The following is a 17,360-nucleotide window of genomic DNA, read 5'->3' as shown; positions in this document are numbered from 1 at the left end:
GATACAGTCAAGATTGGCAGTGCTCCGTCTTCCGGTTCAATCGGCTGTGCGCAGAAGTTGCTAGTTACAGGAGCCATGATGGCGTTTGTAGTCTCCTTGAGCTAGGGCTGTGGATGATATTAAATCCACTAGCATCGCCCTAAATATAGGCCTGGTTGATTTCCAGAGCCATTGATAATAAACTGGAACATCTACTGCACACGAAAATATTATAATTTCTTATCAATATTGAATTTATAGGGGATAAAACTTACATTAAAGGGAACATGTAATCAGTACCAACCGGGTCAAGTTTTCATTTTGTTGGAGAAACGAGCGTCTTTTAATGAAGGCATTTGCTTGTTTCTGAATGCTAAGACCTTATTCTGTGGAATTAAAAACACCTTTACTTAACTTGGCACCGGACAAGGACAGCTTTCACAAAGGGACTTTTTCTTTCTTTTTTAGGAGTCAGCTCGCTAGCTGCCGAGCTTTAGCTAGCTGTGCTAGCTAAACTGAGACGGAGACGACACCACAATGATCAGATGTTTGGTTGGAGTCTTTTTCATTCGCTGACTAACTGAAAGTACAAACTTCGCAGCACTGGAAAACCAACTTGGCATTTATCTGCTTTGACGAAATATGCTGGTGATCTCAATGGAATGAATTGGCATTGAGGAGAAGTGGACGTAAGCGGCCTGGTGTGTTTATTTTTGTATTTTCCTGTCCTGATTTCGCTTAGTAAGACTTGTTTTGACATTTGGAGTTGCTACTGGTCTCCTGTGAATGAATTGCCTGGATCACCGAGGCCAAGTCGCAGAAGAGGCACCGACGCCGACGTGAGGGATGCCTGGGTCGGACCGACACCATGGGACCAAGAGGAAGCCGGAATCTAGCATCGGTGGTGTGCCACACCAGACCCAGGGCCCGACTCATACCTCTGCGGGAGACATGATGAGCAAGGACGGCAAGGTGCAGTTAAAAACTTCAATGTCCTCTTCTTCTTTAAAACGCAAACGGCATAAATCAACAAAACATAATCGGGAATCCTTGGCGGCACCTGACGATTTTACCCTCGGCGATACGGCGCCTCCTGGTGTCAACACGGTGAAGCCTCTAGTGGAGTACGACGATATTAGCTCCGACTCGGACACCTTCTCGGACCCACCGTCCTCCAGGCCTTTTGAGAGGGGGGGAAATCGACTGGAGCCCTCACCAGACTACGATAGGGATATTGGCGAAGAAGAAGGTAATAGAGAGAGCAGGGGGCACAGACACCCACGAAAAAAGTCCAAGGACACTAACAAAGTTAGAGACTCTGGAAATGGAGAACGTGGGTCCAAGAAAAAAAGCAGTAAAGATCGCGAGAAAGTGACTTCTGGAAAGGGCAAGGAGAAGGAGGCCTCGTTAGGCTCCTCATCTAAACGCCAGGTGCCGTCAGAGGGGGATTCCAAACGTGGGGAGCTGATGCTCTCCTCTCAGGCACCGCCTGCAGCCAGTGTAGGTAGCACTACTTCTTCTACATCCTCATCTCGCAGCAAGGAGAGCAGCCGCTCAGGGAAGTCTCGCAAAGACAGGCAACAGCGGAGAGAAGGCCGAGGGGAGGCCAGCCGCAGCTCCTCCCAGAGGAGCCGGACAGATAGAAGCCATCGCAAGTCCTCCAAGAGCCACAAGTCAAGCCCGAAGGGGAAGTCTTCAAGTAGGGGTAGCCCACGGAGAAAGGGCACCAGCTCTGCATTGTCGCCGAGTCCCAGAAGAGGGGCCGGTAGTGAGAGTCCACTGGGCGGTGGGTATGGACATCAGGGGGATGACAGCTACTCAAGACGGAGGGCGGCCCAGCAAAGCCCGAGTACCTATGGTGATGTGTCTCGCCGTAGCAGGCAGAGATCAGACAGCCCCTACGGCAGCAGACACAGGTCCTCCAGCTTTGAGAGGGACAGCAGCCCTTACTCTAGGAGACGCTCCACGAGCCCCTATGGTAACCGCAGGTCCTCCAGTACGAGCCCCATGTCTCGGTGAGTATATGCTGTAGGTCACCCTTTAAATCTTTTTGGGATTATGTTCGAGACATTTACTTATCAAGCCACCTTTCTAGAGGTTTTGCATATTTCCAGAACCTTCACCTTTTATGATCCTACTTGACATGCATTTTAAGTTTGAGATTAGACAAATATGTTGAACTTGGAGAGGGCTTTTCACTCCAGCAAATTGATCTCTGCATTGAAGTTGAAATTTACCATACATAACAGACAAAAGCTTGAGAGTGAGAAAAATACAGGATGGAGATAGGCAATACCTGTAGTTGAAAACAGGGTTTGCCTTAAGCTGTCATTTCAATTCAAAAACAGAAGCTTAGGGCACTACAACCTGGCTCTGTGACCATAAGTATTTGTGTTCATAATTACATTTGAGCTATAGAGTCCATACTTGCCACTGATTTCAGAAAAAGACAGGTGTCTTTAATGAAACCCGGTACTTAGTTTTAGGAGGGCCTCACATTCTTTTATAGAGAAGGTAACAGATTTTTATTTGATGTGTAATATCATTTTCAAAATTTCACCATTATGTAGCAATGAAATGTTTTTGAAACTAAATAATGTTCTTAATTAATTAGCCCAGTATATTGCTTTAGACAACAAGAATAGATCCAGTTGGCCATGAAAGCGTCAGTAGTTTTAGTTTTACTTGTCCCACATGGTTTTGATTTCATTATAATATGATCTAGAGATCTTATTTAGCCATGGATCAGCAGTCTGTCTCAGTTATATCATGCATTTCATTTGCCTCTAATTCTCTGTCTTAATCTATAAATGATCTTAAAAATGTGCTTTTTATTTTAGACGCTCGGGCCGCTCCAGGAGTCGCTCCCCTCTGCACTACTCTTCTTCTCACCGCTCCTCCTCTCGTTCCCGCGGTAAGAGGCACACCTCCTCTGCTGGAACAGGGAGCATTTCCCACAGTAACCGGCCAGCTAGCCGCTCCCCTCCTTCGTCACGTCTGCCCCTCAATTCCAGCTTAGGTGCAGAGTTGAGTCGCAGGAAGAAGGAACGCCTGGCTGCTGAGGCGGCTGCTCGTGCTAGTGGTGGCGCCTCTCCACTTCCGACAGCTCAAAAACCGTCAAGCTCCTCATCCTCACGGCCTGCTAAAGCTGAAGCTCTACAGCCAGAAAAAGGTGCAACAGCAGTAGCAGCATCAGAACCTCAGCCGCCACCAACCCAGCAGTTATCCCATGATGTTCCCAATGCTGATGAGCCGATGACTGCAACTCTAACATCCTCTTCAAACAACTCTCCTGCACCGCCGCCACCTCCTCCACAGCCCTCTTCTCCAGCGCCACCCAATCCAGCCACACAGGTTCCACCACCACCTCAGGCAGAAACAAACATTCAGCCTCCTACACCCTCAACCGTATCACAAACTAAATCGCCAGCAACAGTTCCTGCTCGCAGCCCTGTCCGCCAGACCCCACTCCACAAGACTTCGACTCTTCCTCCCCTGCCTCTACCACCTGCACTGCTGGGAAATGCTCAGGACAGGTGAGGAATCCCTTAACAGGCACACTGATCTAGTGCCTGTTGTGTTATGTCAAGCTTAGTGCCTATTAATCTGTTGTATGAGTTTACAGCTGTTATTCTTGGACTTGTACTGTCATTTGTCAGTGATTTGTATGTACATCGGGATGTCTTGAACACACCATTCAAGACATCCCATTTTGTTTTTCATGAGTCATTTTAACAAAAATTAAGTAATTTCAAAACATAACTTGATATGTAAACATTTTATGAATAAATGCTATGTTTGCACTTTGGTGTTTTAAATATGTCAGTTACCATCCTACAAAAAACAAAAATGGCGCACTGTTAGATGAAAGTGAATTTAAATTTTCCTCTTTTAAATCGTGGTATGTACACTTTATTGTAACTAGTTTTAATCTGAATGTGTGTGTTAGTTGTTACATCGACATGAAAACGGTGCATAAAATGTGTTCCTGGTTTTGTCTTAAACTTTTTTTTTTTTTTAAATCTTGCTCTATTAGCCCAAAGAAATCCACTCCTCCCCAGAGGCCATCAAGAAAGGACAAAGAAGGTCGCAACCGCCCTTCTATTATTGATCTGCCTTTACCGCCCACCTTGCTTGGAGGGGACTCTTCACCCCCACAGTTACCTGTCCGCCAGCCTCCTCTCTTACCCCAGACAGCCCTTAAGAAGAGACCAAAGTCAGCATTCACTTTTATACTCACCCACTTAAAGTTTTCCTTTCATTAATCACACATGATGTCTTAGCTGCTTTTCTTGTTTGTGCTTTCCAGGATTTGTTGCCCGCGATATGGTGAGCGCAAACATACCCAAAGTGACTGGGGCAAACGGTGTGTAGATAAATTTGATATAATTGGCATCATAGGGGAAGGCACCTATGGCCAAGTGTACAAGGCCAAGGACAAAGACACTGGTAAGTGAAATCCATTTACTACTATGTTTTCCTTAAAAAAATAAAACCCAAATAAGATAAAAAAATAAAAATAAAAAGAGTGGCTCTCTAAAATGTGTTCTCCAAATATGCTAGGTGAACTGGTGGCTTTGAAGAAAGTGCGTTTGGACAATGAAAAAGAGGGCTTCCCCATCACAGCCATCAGAGAGATTAAGATCTTGCGGCAGCTCAAACACCGTAGTGTTGTCAACATGAAGGAAATTGTCACTGACAAGCAAGATGCACTTGACTTTAAAAAGGATAAAGGTAAGGGGGGCAAAAAAAAACTTGCTGTTTTCTTTTATGTGGGGTATAAGTAGGTAAGAAGTGATGATAAGTTAGGGCTGCTCGATTATGGCAAAAATGATAATCACGATTATTTTCACTGAAATTGAGATCTCGATTATTTGACGATATTTATTTAACAATAACAATGTATTGAACAATGACTTTAAAGATTGTCATAAAATATTATAAAATAGTGTGCAAATACTGATAACAGTGCAGATGTTTGCAATATAAAAAATAAATGAAAAATGTAAACATCTATGTTTAGTGAACTTTGCAGTGTTGCTTTGTGGTGCAGCTATGACACCGTAGCAAAGTTTACACACTATGTCTACTTGATCCACGTCTGACTCCGCGAACCAATAATGCTTCCACACCACTGAAGTTTTGTTTAACCTCTCTTTTCAACCAACGGCAGTCACTCTCCTCTCCAAATAACTTCTGCTTAGCTTTCCGAGCTTCCCTCGGGTCCTCTTAATCAGCGGTCCCCAACCCCTGGGCCTCGGACCGGTACCGGGCCGCGAGAGTTGAGGCTCAGGTGTGAAATGTATAGTTTTCAGGGTTTTTATCGGTTTTCAGCGTTATTTTGTTATCGTTTTTATCGTTTACTCGGTTTTCCTGGGTCTTTTCACTTGTGTTATGAATAAATCTTCTTTTTTTTCGGTACCGGTACTAGTTTTATTTTGTTGTATTTATCCGCGACACCTTAAAGGCCGGTCAGTGAAAATATTGTCGGGCGCAAACCGGTCCGTGGCGCAAAAATAGTTGGGGACCGCTGCTCTTAATTGTTGTGACACGTGTTCGAAACGCAGAGAGGTGCGCTAGATTTGCCACACGAAGCAGCGCGAGAGTAAAGCACGAAGGAGGGGCTAATAATCGGCTCAGTCATTTTTAATGATCGTTGAAAGCCCAGATCGTAATCGTGATTAAAATTCGATTAATTGAGCAGCCCTATGATAAGTTAGGGGGGGGAGTGTTTGTTTTAAATGCAAGGGGAAAACTTTGCAGGTGGGAGAAGGCATCCCCTTAAAAAGAAATTCTCCAATGGAACTTGTTTTTAGTTTAATTAATTAAATGATGTCACAGAGATGGCAGTAATCACTTGTATTGTATAGCTAAACGTATTTATTAATGAGTTTAGCGATACATTTTTGCTTATCTAGAATTACACTGCGTTTTTATCATTCATCTGGTCGAGGTAGGTATATGCACGATTTTCACTGCTTGAATTGAGTATGTCATTCAATGTATGAGAACCTACAGACAGCTTAAGTTTGCTGTAGTCATCCTTGCAAATGGTAGTGCGAGAAAAGTGGTTTTATGATTACTGGTGCACGATGCCTTTAGTTTTAGTAAACTGGTTGTAAACTAGTTGAGCGCAGTTTAACCAAGAGTATAAATAGTTATAGGGCTGTGCTGGTGTCACATCTTTCTTGAACATTGAACAACTGAACCCCTAGAAGCCATTTAAATGGTGTGTAGATTCCACCTAATTGGTAGACTACAGGCATATGCCAGGAAAGTAATGGTGGGCACACTATATGAAACTGGATGTGCAGCACTTCTGTTTGTCACTGAAATATGTTTTAGCAGCTGTGACAGCACTGACGGAGTCAGACCTGAAACTGCAACATGTCTGAAAACGTGCATACACATACCTTGACCAGCAGATAATGACACACAAAATGAGAGCAGAAAATTATAAGAAAAGGTGACACTCATAGAATACACTGTCTTTTTTTTTTTTATACAAAAGCAGATTATTTAGTGTTGTTTCTATGACAAGTTATATATTTATGGTTGCGTTTGGGTTCTCTCTTGGTTCTCTACCTTCACTTAGTGGGGCTAGGTTAATTGGTGTGAATGTGAGTGTGAATTATTGTCTGTCTCTGGCTGTGTTGGCCCTGCGACCGGCTGGGGACCTATCCAGGGTGTACACAGCCTCTCTGCAACACTGAATTGTATAAGTGGAAGAGAAACTGCTACTATTGTGGAAATAAAGTGTTCGTGACATTTGAAATTGTTAGCATAAAACATAATTTAAAGCAAAAGAAATAAAAACTGAAAAACTAGAACTGATATAATGACCACATCTGGTTGCGTTCTCTGTAGTCACTGTTAACTTGAACAGTTCTTTAATGTTTCAATCCAGAGAGAAGTGTGCTGCTAGAGTTTTCTGGGCTGTATGAATGTTAAATAGCTGGCAATGCAGTTGCGCACATTTCAGTTCAGTAACTTCACTTTTAAAGAAGCATGGTTAAATTTACCTGAATACCTATTAACCATTTAACACATGTCCACTTATGTGAACCCACAGACATATGTGTGTGCATGTATTTTTGTTTAAGACATCTGAATACATCTTTGTATTTTTAGGAGCTTTTTACCTGGTGTTTGAGTACATGGACCATGATCTGATGGGCCTGCTGGAGTCAGGCCTGGTCCAGTTCTCCCATGAGCACATCCGCAGCTTCATGCGTCAGCTGATGGAGGGCCTGGACTACTGCCACAAAAATAACTTCCTGCACAGAGACATCAAATGCTCCAACATACTGCTAAATAACAAGTGAGTAAAGTATTGTTGTTTCCTGTGTGCAGACAATTGCAGTAAAATGCAGCAGCAGCTAGGCTGTTCCTAGTCACAGGTTTTTCAGTACTAACAGTGACATGTGAATTTTAAGTTTTATCTACTTTTTTTTCTTATTCACCCATGTAAACAAACACTAAGAAATGTAATCTTCACACCTTTAAATGTATCCGCATTCCTTAAATACTATCAAACGATTGCTATAATTTGTCAGGCAGAAAGGGTTCAAAAGTGTGTCTGCAGGAAAGCTAATTACAAAGTAACAAAATTAATTGGATGCTTCAGATAACCTTAGTGGAGTACAGCAACTTCCCACAGATGGTTGCTTAGTACAGTTGAACATCCAATGTACAACCAAGGTGCATGAAAAAACTGAGCTTAAATGAGCTATCAAGAATTAAGAAAATGTGTGTTTTTCTGGGAAGTGGAGGATTTAAAAACCACAGTGCATGAAGTTATTGCCCTGCTACTGAACAGCTGACTTCAAATAGACATTAGAAGTGGATCATTTGCACCTGAGCGCTGCCAAATTTGACCAATAATATTTGTTGTTTCTTTAAGAGCAGTGTGTATTTTACAGTATCAGTTGACTTTTACAGTGAAGACACTTTGAGTTGTGTTTTAGGATTAGATGCACTAAGATTCAGTAGTTGGCAATGCTTTTTTTGTTATTGTTTTTTTTTTTTTTTTAATGTTATCTGTGCTTGTTTGTGCAGAGGTCAGATCAAACTGGCTGACTTTGGTTTGGCTCGTCTTTACAACTCAGAGGAAAGGTAAGAGGCGACGGTTGTATATACCTGATCTGCTTAATTCCATTTAGTGATTATAGACATTATAGTGTTTAAGTTGCTGAATGAAAGCAGTTTATTTTATTATTTCTTTTTAATTTACAATGTCTGTCCACAAGATGGGGCTGTGTCTCAGAAATAATACAGTTACTTGGAGCTAAAATGATTCTGATTTGTCACTGGGGGACATGTATGACTGCTGACTCCCATCTCATCTCTCTTTTCTTGCTCCTAGCCGGCCATACACTAATAAAGTAATCACACTATGGTATCGTCCCCCTGAGCTTCTGCTGGGAGAGGAGAGATATTCTCCAGCCATTGATGTTTGGAGTTGTGGGTGAGTACAAAACGGTTATCTTAGTACTTCTGTCTGTCAAATCACGTGGTCTTCAAGTGTATGATTTATTGTCAGATGAATAATTGGGGAACAACAGATTATACTGTGGTTTTTATGTAGATTAAGACATTTTTTTGGGGGGGGGGAAGAAGAGTCTCAGCCTTTACTTCAGGTTAGTCACATAACACCCCTGAGTTGCCTAGGGTGCATAATTGCAGGTTAAAGCTTCCCACCCATCAGGGTTCACTGTACCAAAATAGTCCTATTTTCCCATTCACCTCGGCTCAACCCACAAACTACTCTAAAGTGGCATATTTGTGCTAGACTTGTGTTTTCCTTGCTTTGTCCTTCATCACAAGTCATTTTCACTCAATTTCTTCAAAAATGGTTTATGCAGATCATTTGGACAGCTGCTGTAGTCTTTTTTTTTTTTTTTAAATTGTTATTATATTACAGCAGTGTCTAATCTCACACATTTTACCTGTCTGTTGTCTGGTAGTTAACTTTTTTCGTAATGGTTGTTGGTAGATGTATTTAAGTATTTATTTCTGCAGTGTAAGCAGATGTGTTGGGAACATTTTGATAAAGTCTTTACAATGTACTATTTACGTTTGGTGACTAAAGCGCAAATTTCTCTTTAGATATGTGTCATATTCCTAAATCTTCAATTGTTTTATAGTATTTTATGGAAATAATTTGTCTTATTTTGCAGCAAGCCCAAAGGTATTACCATATTAAATTCGAATTATCACACTTGGTTATAAACATTCACAAAACTTTCACCTTTGTCATACAACTCTTAAACAACCTTATCTACAGTCTGAGAGAGTCTTTCCTTGTGAATACTTTAGGAGCTTTACCTTGTTGGAATAAAAGGGCCTACATTCTAGGGCTGCCACAAACGATTATTTTGATAGTCGACTAGTCACCGATTATTTCTGCGATTAGTCGACTAATCAGATCACCATCCATTGGACATAAAACGTACAGCTTATTGCACCAGCAGCATCTGCTCTTATATAACTATCATTAGCTTACAGCTTTAAGTGTTTCAGGTACGTGCTAACTAAAAATAAAGACAAGATGATAGTTTATTACATTTTAATGAAATTTGCAGATTGTTTCGGTTAAGTTTAATAAACTCCTTGCTATCTAAAATATAACAGGACACCGGAGTAAATTCTCCAGCATCTCACACTTCTGATGATCAGCTGTCTGCTTGACGTTTATTCAGCTGTGTAAAAACTATAACTTTAATCTCAGCCAAACCGATTTACTCAGGAACAAATAAAACACTGAAAAAAGCCAAACAATAAAATTTTAAGTTATCTAAGTGACTCATATATCATATTTAACCTGACTAGCGAAAGACGGCGGTGGGTTTGAAAACGATTTGCCGGGAGTCCAGTGTTCTCACGGCTCTAGTGACCTAGCCCCCGGCTAGCTATCGAGCTAGTGGGTAACAGACGTCTCCGAAAACGTCGGAGCGCTTTTGAAAATATGTGGTGTCCTGATAAACTGAGCAGATATTTGAGGTTTACACAGCTACATTCTCGCCTGAAAACATGTTAAACGTTTATTTTGTGACCCAGAAAGAAGAATAAGAGTAATATTAAAACTAACTAGCTGCCGCCATTGTTGGAAACTGAGCTGGGCCGCAGCTTCTTCTTCTTCGGGGTTTAACGGCAGCTGGCATCCTTGAACATGCAGTGCTGCCATCTTCTGTTTCAGTCCGTTATTACACTCTTAAATCCTGCTACTTACTCCTGCGTCTTTTGGGATCTTACAAAGCTTCAAATGACGCGTCGACTATTAAATCAGTCGTCGACGATTTTAATAGTCGACGTAATCGTGACTAGTCGACTAATCGTGGCAGCCCTACTACATTCATAACATTTCACAGGCCTATTTGACCAAGATTTTGCCAGGCCATTACTCTTTAAGTAGTTTTTAAAAGCTGTTTTAAACTTTACATTATATACATACATTATATACATGCAATACCTTTTCTTACTTGTCGTGGCTCAGGTGTATTCTTGGAGAGCTCTTTACCAAGAAGCCCATCTTCCAGGCTAACCAGGAACTTCTGCAACTAGAGCTGATCAGGTAGACTGCCTACCACAAATAAATTTCAAGTAATAATTTCTGATTGAATTATCAAGCTTATTAATAACCCTTTCCTTTGTCTCAGCCGACTGTGTGGGAGTCCCTGTCCGGCCGTTTGGCCTGATGTCATTAAACTTCCATTGTTCAACACAATGAAACCCAAGAAGCAGTACAGACGGCGACTACGGGAGGAGTTTGCACAGTATGTACTCAAACTACGCTTACCTAAGACAGCTGTGATCAACTCTGTCTGGTTCTAGAGGAGTAATATTTTTTCTCCTCAACATAGTTTACCTACTCCTGCCCTGGACTTACTGGACCGAATGCTGACCCTTGACCCTGCACGCCGTTGCACATCGGAGCAAGCGCTCTTCAGTGACTTCCTGCATGATGTTGAGCCCAACAGGATGCCACCACCAGAGTTAGTAGCTGGTTCTAGTGATGGTTGACACAATGACAGTGTTGGATTGAGCACGTGAAAAATAACACTAGGACATTATCTGTATCAGAATACAATTATTGCCTATTTAGGGCGTTTTCTTTCTTTATTTTGTTTTATTTGGTTAATAAAATGTATATTTTAAATTTGTACAATTTCTTTTTTCTTTTTTAGCCTTCCTCATCATCAAGACTGTCACGAGTTGTGGAGCAAGAAGAGAAGACGTGCACGTCAGAGCGGGGTCGTCGAGGATGTGCCTGTGCCCAAAGTGCCCCGTAAAGATGTGACAGGGACCTCCAGCGGAGACAACCCTCGTCCCCCAAACAGCCCCACTGGAGCTCCACCTCCTCCAGGGAAACCACCCTCCACAACCAACATAGAGAGTGAGTTGTCAGGTAACAGATACTAAGTATTTAACCAGGAACACATTTTTTTGTTTTTTCAAAAAAGTTTCCGTATTGTGAAAAAAAATATATATATATAAGAATTTATTTATTTAATTTTAAATGTATTTGATTGTTGTGTCTCTATTAGACTGACACTGAATTCTAGTCGCATGCATGTGTGTGTTTAGGCCTGGCATCGGCTGCAGAGCAGTTGAATCAGACAGAGCTGGCAGTGCTGCTAAACCTTCTCCAGGGACAGGCAGACGGCTTGCCCCAGGTTGCTCAGCTCCTCAACCTCCCCAATCCAGAGACTCTCAGCCAGTTGTTGTCTGCTGTTAGTGAGTCCTCTGACCACCAGGGGGCACCAGAGGACCAGACCCAGGCAGCTTCCAGGTCTCAGCCCCCAGAGCCGCCTCCTGAACCCCAAGAGATCTCACCGACATCTGGAGATCCGCCACTCAGCCAGGAAGACCAGGCCAAGCTACTGGCTCTCCTTTTGGGCCAAATTATAAAGCCACAAACCGAGGAGCAAGGCGATGAAAGTAATGGCGTTCAGTCAGAGGAGGCACTAACGCGCGGTTCGTCCGCTTCTACTACTGATTGCAAGGGCAAGTCTGGGTTTAGCCTATAGAGTGTGAAACAGAAAAGGTACCAGGGTCAGTTGGAAATCATAAGAGTGGAAAGAGCCAGGCAAGGAACAAACAGAAGCTGACTATATACTGTATCAAATTACTTTGATTTTAGGATACTTAATAAAATTTGCAAATAGGGCTATTAGACCGATATTACACCCACCCCTTCTTTTATTCATGACATACGAGTGACACACATTCAACATCTTCCCCTATAAACACCTGTACTATTAAAAAAAGTGCAAAAGAAAACCCTGGCAAATTGTCTTTTCAGCGTTTGCTGTCCTGTGACCCTGATAACCAGGTAAAGGTTTGTTGCACACGGATATCACTGGTTCATCACTGGTGTACTCAATAAACCAGAAGAAAGTACAGTGTTATTCATTTGAGTAAAAAGGCTCACACTGTGATGTTCCTTCAATTTTCCCTCTTTCTTGTTTCTTTATCACAGTCTTTGTTTCTCTCTGTCCCATTTCCACATGTGTTTTTTCTTCCTCACTTCATTTTCATTATAAAGCAGGTGTCATGGATTCTTCACAGAGAGCGATGTTGCTTTAAACAGTCTGTAATGTCAGCCTTTTTATGAAGAAAGTCTAATAAATTATCAAGTGAAAATAAATGTTTTGAATCTTTAGATGTCACCTGCATGTGTTTCTTTTAACCTTGGTTTTTGTCACTTTTTTTTTTGGTAACTGTTCACTCTGGGTCACGTTTTTCTTAAAATGTGATTAGGAATTGGAATAACACTGATTATGCTGCTGACACTGAATGGTGAACCTTTAAAAGCATTTGAAAACCTTACATCACTGGTCCACCTTGCACTGCAGTAGATTCGAAAGAATAGACAGTGCTGCTTTAGTAGTGTTACCCGCCCTTTGAACGTACTTGAAATTCTCCTGCTTAATTCACCTTTTCTGTTCATCCAACTGCACATGCCCCTTGTATTGTTTTCCCACTTAGTTCCCACATTTTTTTTCTGTGATTTGGGGGGGGGGTGTTTGGAAGTGTGGGCCTGCATCTGTTGTGCAAGTGTTAATCTGTTAGTGGGTAGTGCATTCAAAGACATTAACGTTTCTCTGTTTAATAAACATCTAAATGGTAATGACTAGTTATTTAAAAATAGAAAAAAACACTTATTTTATTTTTACCTACCTATAACCATTCACTTGAATCGGTAAATGGTCATGTGTTTCATGTGCCAGATGTAAAAAACATTTTTTTGTCTAATTGTTTTTAGTGATATTGTATAGCATCTACACTAGGTTCACAAAGTTATTTGATTCCAAAAACACAGACTGTTGTAAGATTGCTCCTACCACTGCAGCATGGTTCCCTATTTGTAGTAAGTTAGTGTGCTGATTTGCTTAAAGTGCTCTGCCCTCCCTCTTGTGGTAAAGGTAGGAATGTCAACGTTGTGTAACTCCATGATAGGCTTATTTGAAATGCAGTACTACTGTCTTTAAATGCAGGTTGGGAGTATAAGAGGAAAAAGAAAGCTTATTAGTGGGTGTGTAGCTAGTATGTAGGTTTAACTTAATTATGCCTTATAAGATTATGTCTAATGTGCTGTGTTCTGTTCTGTTCTGTTCTGTTTGGACCCTTCAGATGGTGCAGTGACAAAAAGAAAAAAGCTTGGGGCCAACCAGGGGCCTTCAACTGTTGAGCAACGTCCACCCTCTCCACCAGGTCCACCTCCATCAACTGTTGGAAACTCCCAGCAGGCTGCGCCAGAAACGCAACCCAGCCAGGACATCAGCCCTGCTGTAGCAGCTGCCTTGCTCCAGCTCATCTCTCAGCAGGACTCGGAGTGTGGTGCCTCACAGCGCAGCAACGATCCTTCTCCTACTGTGGACGCTCTTGCCCACAGACAGTGCCCTCCACCATGGGTTGCAAGCTCTCCACCGAAACCTTCAGCTGCAGCTGAATCCCCAGCAGGACTAGCGACTGCTGCTCCTACCACTGCAGCACAGTTTCCCAAAGACCAGGACCTCCGCTTTTCCCATGGAGCTGCCCGCTGACCCTCAGTTCCCCGTCGAGATCAAGCTGGGTACCGTGGGACTGGTCCAGCAATCCTGGCCTATAAGGAAATACAGAGGGACACCTACAGAGTATGACTCACTGGACCCTGTGCAGGTAGTGAAAGTTGGATCAAAGATTTTGATAATGAATGCCTGAATGAAAGAGATCTGGAGTATTTTTAGAAGTGGTCATGAATATCTCTGCCTGCAGAATGAGCTGTCATGTGGTGTTATGGTGGGAGTATCTCAGCAGGTTAGTCTGACTTTCAGCGGTTATGCATACTCTCCATCTGCAAACCCGTTCTCTCTCCTCTACACTGAAGGGTCTGGTGTCGAATGAAGTGTAGCTTCCAAATTGAGTGTTACACCGCTGACAAGCAACTTTGAAAACAACTATAATATCTTTTTTTGCCCTAGAACAAATGATTGTCATGTGCACAGCAGTGCCCCCTTCTAACAGGATTACCAGTGTTTTGGAGAATGAAGTAATTATCCTCCACCCTGACAGTCTGATAGACTTTTTGAAGTTAGTTGTTACATAAGGGTACATTTGAGGAAATGACCTCAGAAGATGTGACTTTTTCTGTTCATATTCGAGCTCCCCTGTTCTCAGCTTTGTGCCTCCACTCTGACCCCGGCGACCCTTGAATGATCTTGGCCTAGTGTGAAAATGTGGGCTAAGTTTCGGCTTTGAATGGCACCGGTGTACAGGTTACTTGGATGACGCACTCTGTCATCACCTAAAACTAACTCTGCTCACTTTAAGGTATCGCTTCTTTACATACAGCAGATCTTTGTGTTGTAACAAGCCTGTAGTGCTCATGTTCCTGTCTCAAACATGGAATAAACTGCATTTTGATGAACTGCTCCATAATGCACATACTCTTCTGCTAAATGAATGCAAAGCTAGAAACATACAGAAACACATTTTTCCCGATTCACCTAGTAGGCTTTGAAAGCCTCCTTGCATACGTCTGCTCCTCACCTACCTGCCAACAAAAGCTTTTTTTGTTTTTCCTCTCATTTTTTTGTGTAGTTATTTTTTTACATAAAGAAAATGATAACATGCCTAAAAAATGGTCTATTGTTTTGTTTCCATTTTTTGCTTTGGAAAAAGAAAGGAAAGAAAAATGGTTTCATGTGTCTGTAAAAAGAAACATTTTGTAATGTGTTTTTTTTTTCCCTTGGTTCAGTTTATTAAAGGAAGTTATGCGACCGGATGAACTGTCTGTTCTGCCGTTTCTGGATGTTTCTGTGTAAAGCGGCCACTAGATGGTAGGCACCAACGCAAACTACCACTCAGTTTACAGGAAGTCCACACAGTCAGGTTTCTCGGAAGACTGAAACTCAAGAACTGCAATGTGAAGCAAGTTGCGTACCGGGCTATAATTATTAATTATTAATCTGATCTTGTGGTAGGTAAATTCCAACCACTGTTTTGATTTTAAAAAATGTAACTAAGGAATGATATTTATCTCACAAACCACAACTTAAAGATACAAACAAATAATTTAATAAGTAAGCAAGAAAATATGCGTAATTCCATGTAAAGGATTTACCAAACTGAGATTTTGGAGCATGTGCATTCCAGTGTGTTAGACAGGTTCACGAAAATGGCCCAAATATTTCACCCTTATTTGTAATGTGATATCTTCCTATGTTCTTTTGTCCTTTTTCCCTTTTAGCAAACATGCCATAATCTGTTCACTATCATTGCTGAAGGGAATCGGTGTTTATGTTTGGTCATAGCTCTGGTTTAGCATAGCTTGAGAATATTTTATATAAATATTTTTATAGTTTCATCATAATGAGCAAAAAAACAACCAACCAACCAAAAAAAGCGAGTAGCTATAATGCACACAAAACGTATTCGTAATTCTCCCTATGCTGAAAGCGTATTTATGTATATTGATTCCTTCACTACTAGGGTTGATCTCTTTATGGAGATCCCGACAGGCTCATAAAATGTAGATTGGCAACGAGAGAAGTATGCAAGGTTCATGCAGACTGCCTGTGTGTTTGTGCACGTGTGAGTTTTTGCGTGTGCTGGATTGACTTCGTGCATACCCCAGACCAGTTCGTCACTTGGCAGGCTTACAGAGCCGCTTACCCCTCTGGCCCACCAAGCAGCTGAGCCCTCTGGGTGAGAGATCCTTTCAGAGTGGAGGCAGTGGGAGGCTCACCTGCCCTCTAGCACAGGCCCAGTGTGAGTGAGATGAGACGGTGTTGTGTGTGCGTGCATGTTTCTGTCTGATGCCTTTGCCCACCGGGACTCCAAATAATAGTGAATGTGCCCGCAGGGAGTTTCCACAGGAGAAGTAGTGGGCAATGCCAGTGCCAAGTCACAGAGACTAGACGAATAAATCAGGACTGAGGAGTGATGAGAGGGAGGTGCATGAGGCTGTGCCATCAATCAGAAAGGCACCTTATGGGGAATGCCCATAAATGTGCCATGCTGCCAGGCTGAAGCACGTACTCGCGATGGCAGAGACAGGCGACGGTGGTGCTCAAAATGGAGCCTCCATTTTGGATGCCGGCACTTCACTGTCAGCTGCAGGGATTTTGGTGGACTTCCAGACAAGCAGTGAATTGACTGACAGTATATTTCAGTCAGTTCACGCCAAATTATATTCATGAAATGTGATTTTTTTTTTCTTTTTTTATGTCACTGCTGGGCTTAATTTTCTCAGCCTTGTCTGAGCTGATTGATATATTATTTGGAATCTAGTTTATTTTAAACATAATCTGATCAATTAGACACTGTCTCCACTGTGTCAAAATTGAAACCCTTAGACAATTAGCAGCCATCACATTGAACATCTGTTTAAAGCTAAAATAACAAGAGTACTAGTAAGAATGTCGATCATTCTGAGTAAATGCAGATCAGCTGTTAGAAGTATGGAAAAAAGCAAAATGACAGTTCTTAGAGTTTATTTCCTTTTGTTGAGACTCTGAGTGAAGTGACCTGTTTTAGTTTTCAAGCTGAAACGTTCTCAGTCAAAATATTCATTCGCATTTTTCTGGCTCCTGCAGGGAACATTGTAGCAATCTAAAAAATCTTAAACGCCTGGCACCTCAATGTGTCTCAACTTGTACATTTTAATTTGGCAGCAAAATCAGGATGCAAGAAAAAGAAGAAAGTGAAGTGAGACGACAGAAGATGAGATTCACGGGCAGGCAAAGAGGGCAACTGCTGAGCAGGAGCAAAGTAAGCCATTTAAAGCTGCATTTTAATGTTTCACTTTAAGCAAACGATTAGGTCAGTCAAACTGTGAGGGATATTTCACACATTTAGATATTTTCATGTGGGCCTTTCAGAAACACAACAAAACT

The 17,360-nt window shown here is 41.9% G+C and overlaps 1 protein-coding gene across 3 annotated transcripts; it reads left to right on the top strand.

Moving 5' to 3' along the window:
• Nucleotides 1-30: 30 nt before the first annotated feature.
• On the top strand, nucleotides 31-15,162 carry cdk12 (cyclin dependent kinase 12). Of its 3 annotated transcripts, none has more exons than XM_026164346.1 (14): nucleotides 31-1,994; nucleotides 2,820-3,515; nucleotides 4,016-4,195; nucleotides 4,289-4,428; nucleotides 4,543-4,713; nucleotides 7,111-7,300; nucleotides 8,038-8,094; nucleotides 8,345-8,446; nucleotides 10,475-10,552; nucleotides 10,638-10,754; nucleotides 10,842-10,973; nucleotides 11,166-11,374; nucleotides 11,566-11,955; nucleotides 13,615-15,162. In XM_026164346.1, the coding sequence occupies exons 1-14, from the start codon at nucleotides 826-828 to the stop codon at nucleotides 14,025-14,027; spliced, it is 4,044 nt and encodes a 1,347-aa protein (XP_026020131.1). In that variant the 5' UTR covers nucleotides 31-825; the 3' UTR covers nucleotides 14,028-15,162. The 3 variants fall into 3 exon arrangements, with proteins under 3 accessions (XP_026020131.1, XP_026020132.1, XP_026020130.1); XM_026164347.1 differs by having other exon boundaries at nucleotides 11,166-11,386; nucleotides 11,566-11,919; XM_026164345.1 differs by having other exon boundaries at nucleotides 11,166-11,386.
• Nucleotides 15,163-17,360: the final 2,198 nt, after the last annotated feature.

Source organism: Astatotilapia calliptera, chromosome 4, assembly GCF_900246225.1.
Source record: "Astatotilapia calliptera chromosome 4, fAstCal1.2, whole genome shotgun sequence".
NCBI lineage: Eukaryota > Metazoa > Chordata > Actinopteri > Cichliformes > Cichlidae > Astatotilapia > Astatotilapia calliptera.
This window is presented reverse-complemented; position numbering and strand designations above follow the sequence as displayed.

Coding starts and splice junctions, on each gene's coding strand:
- cdk12 (XM_026164345.1), top strand. CDS start 826: ATGCCTGGGTCGGACCGACACCATGGGACCAAGAGGAAGCCGGAATCT. Junction 4,196..4,288: donor GCCCTTAAGAAGAGACCAAA/GTCAGCATTCAC, acceptor TGTGCTTTCCAG/GATTTGTTGCCCGCGATATG. Junction 10,755..10,841: donor CTACGGGAGGAGTTTGCACA/GTATGTACTCAA, acceptor TCCTCAACATAG/TTTACCTACTCCTGCCCTGG.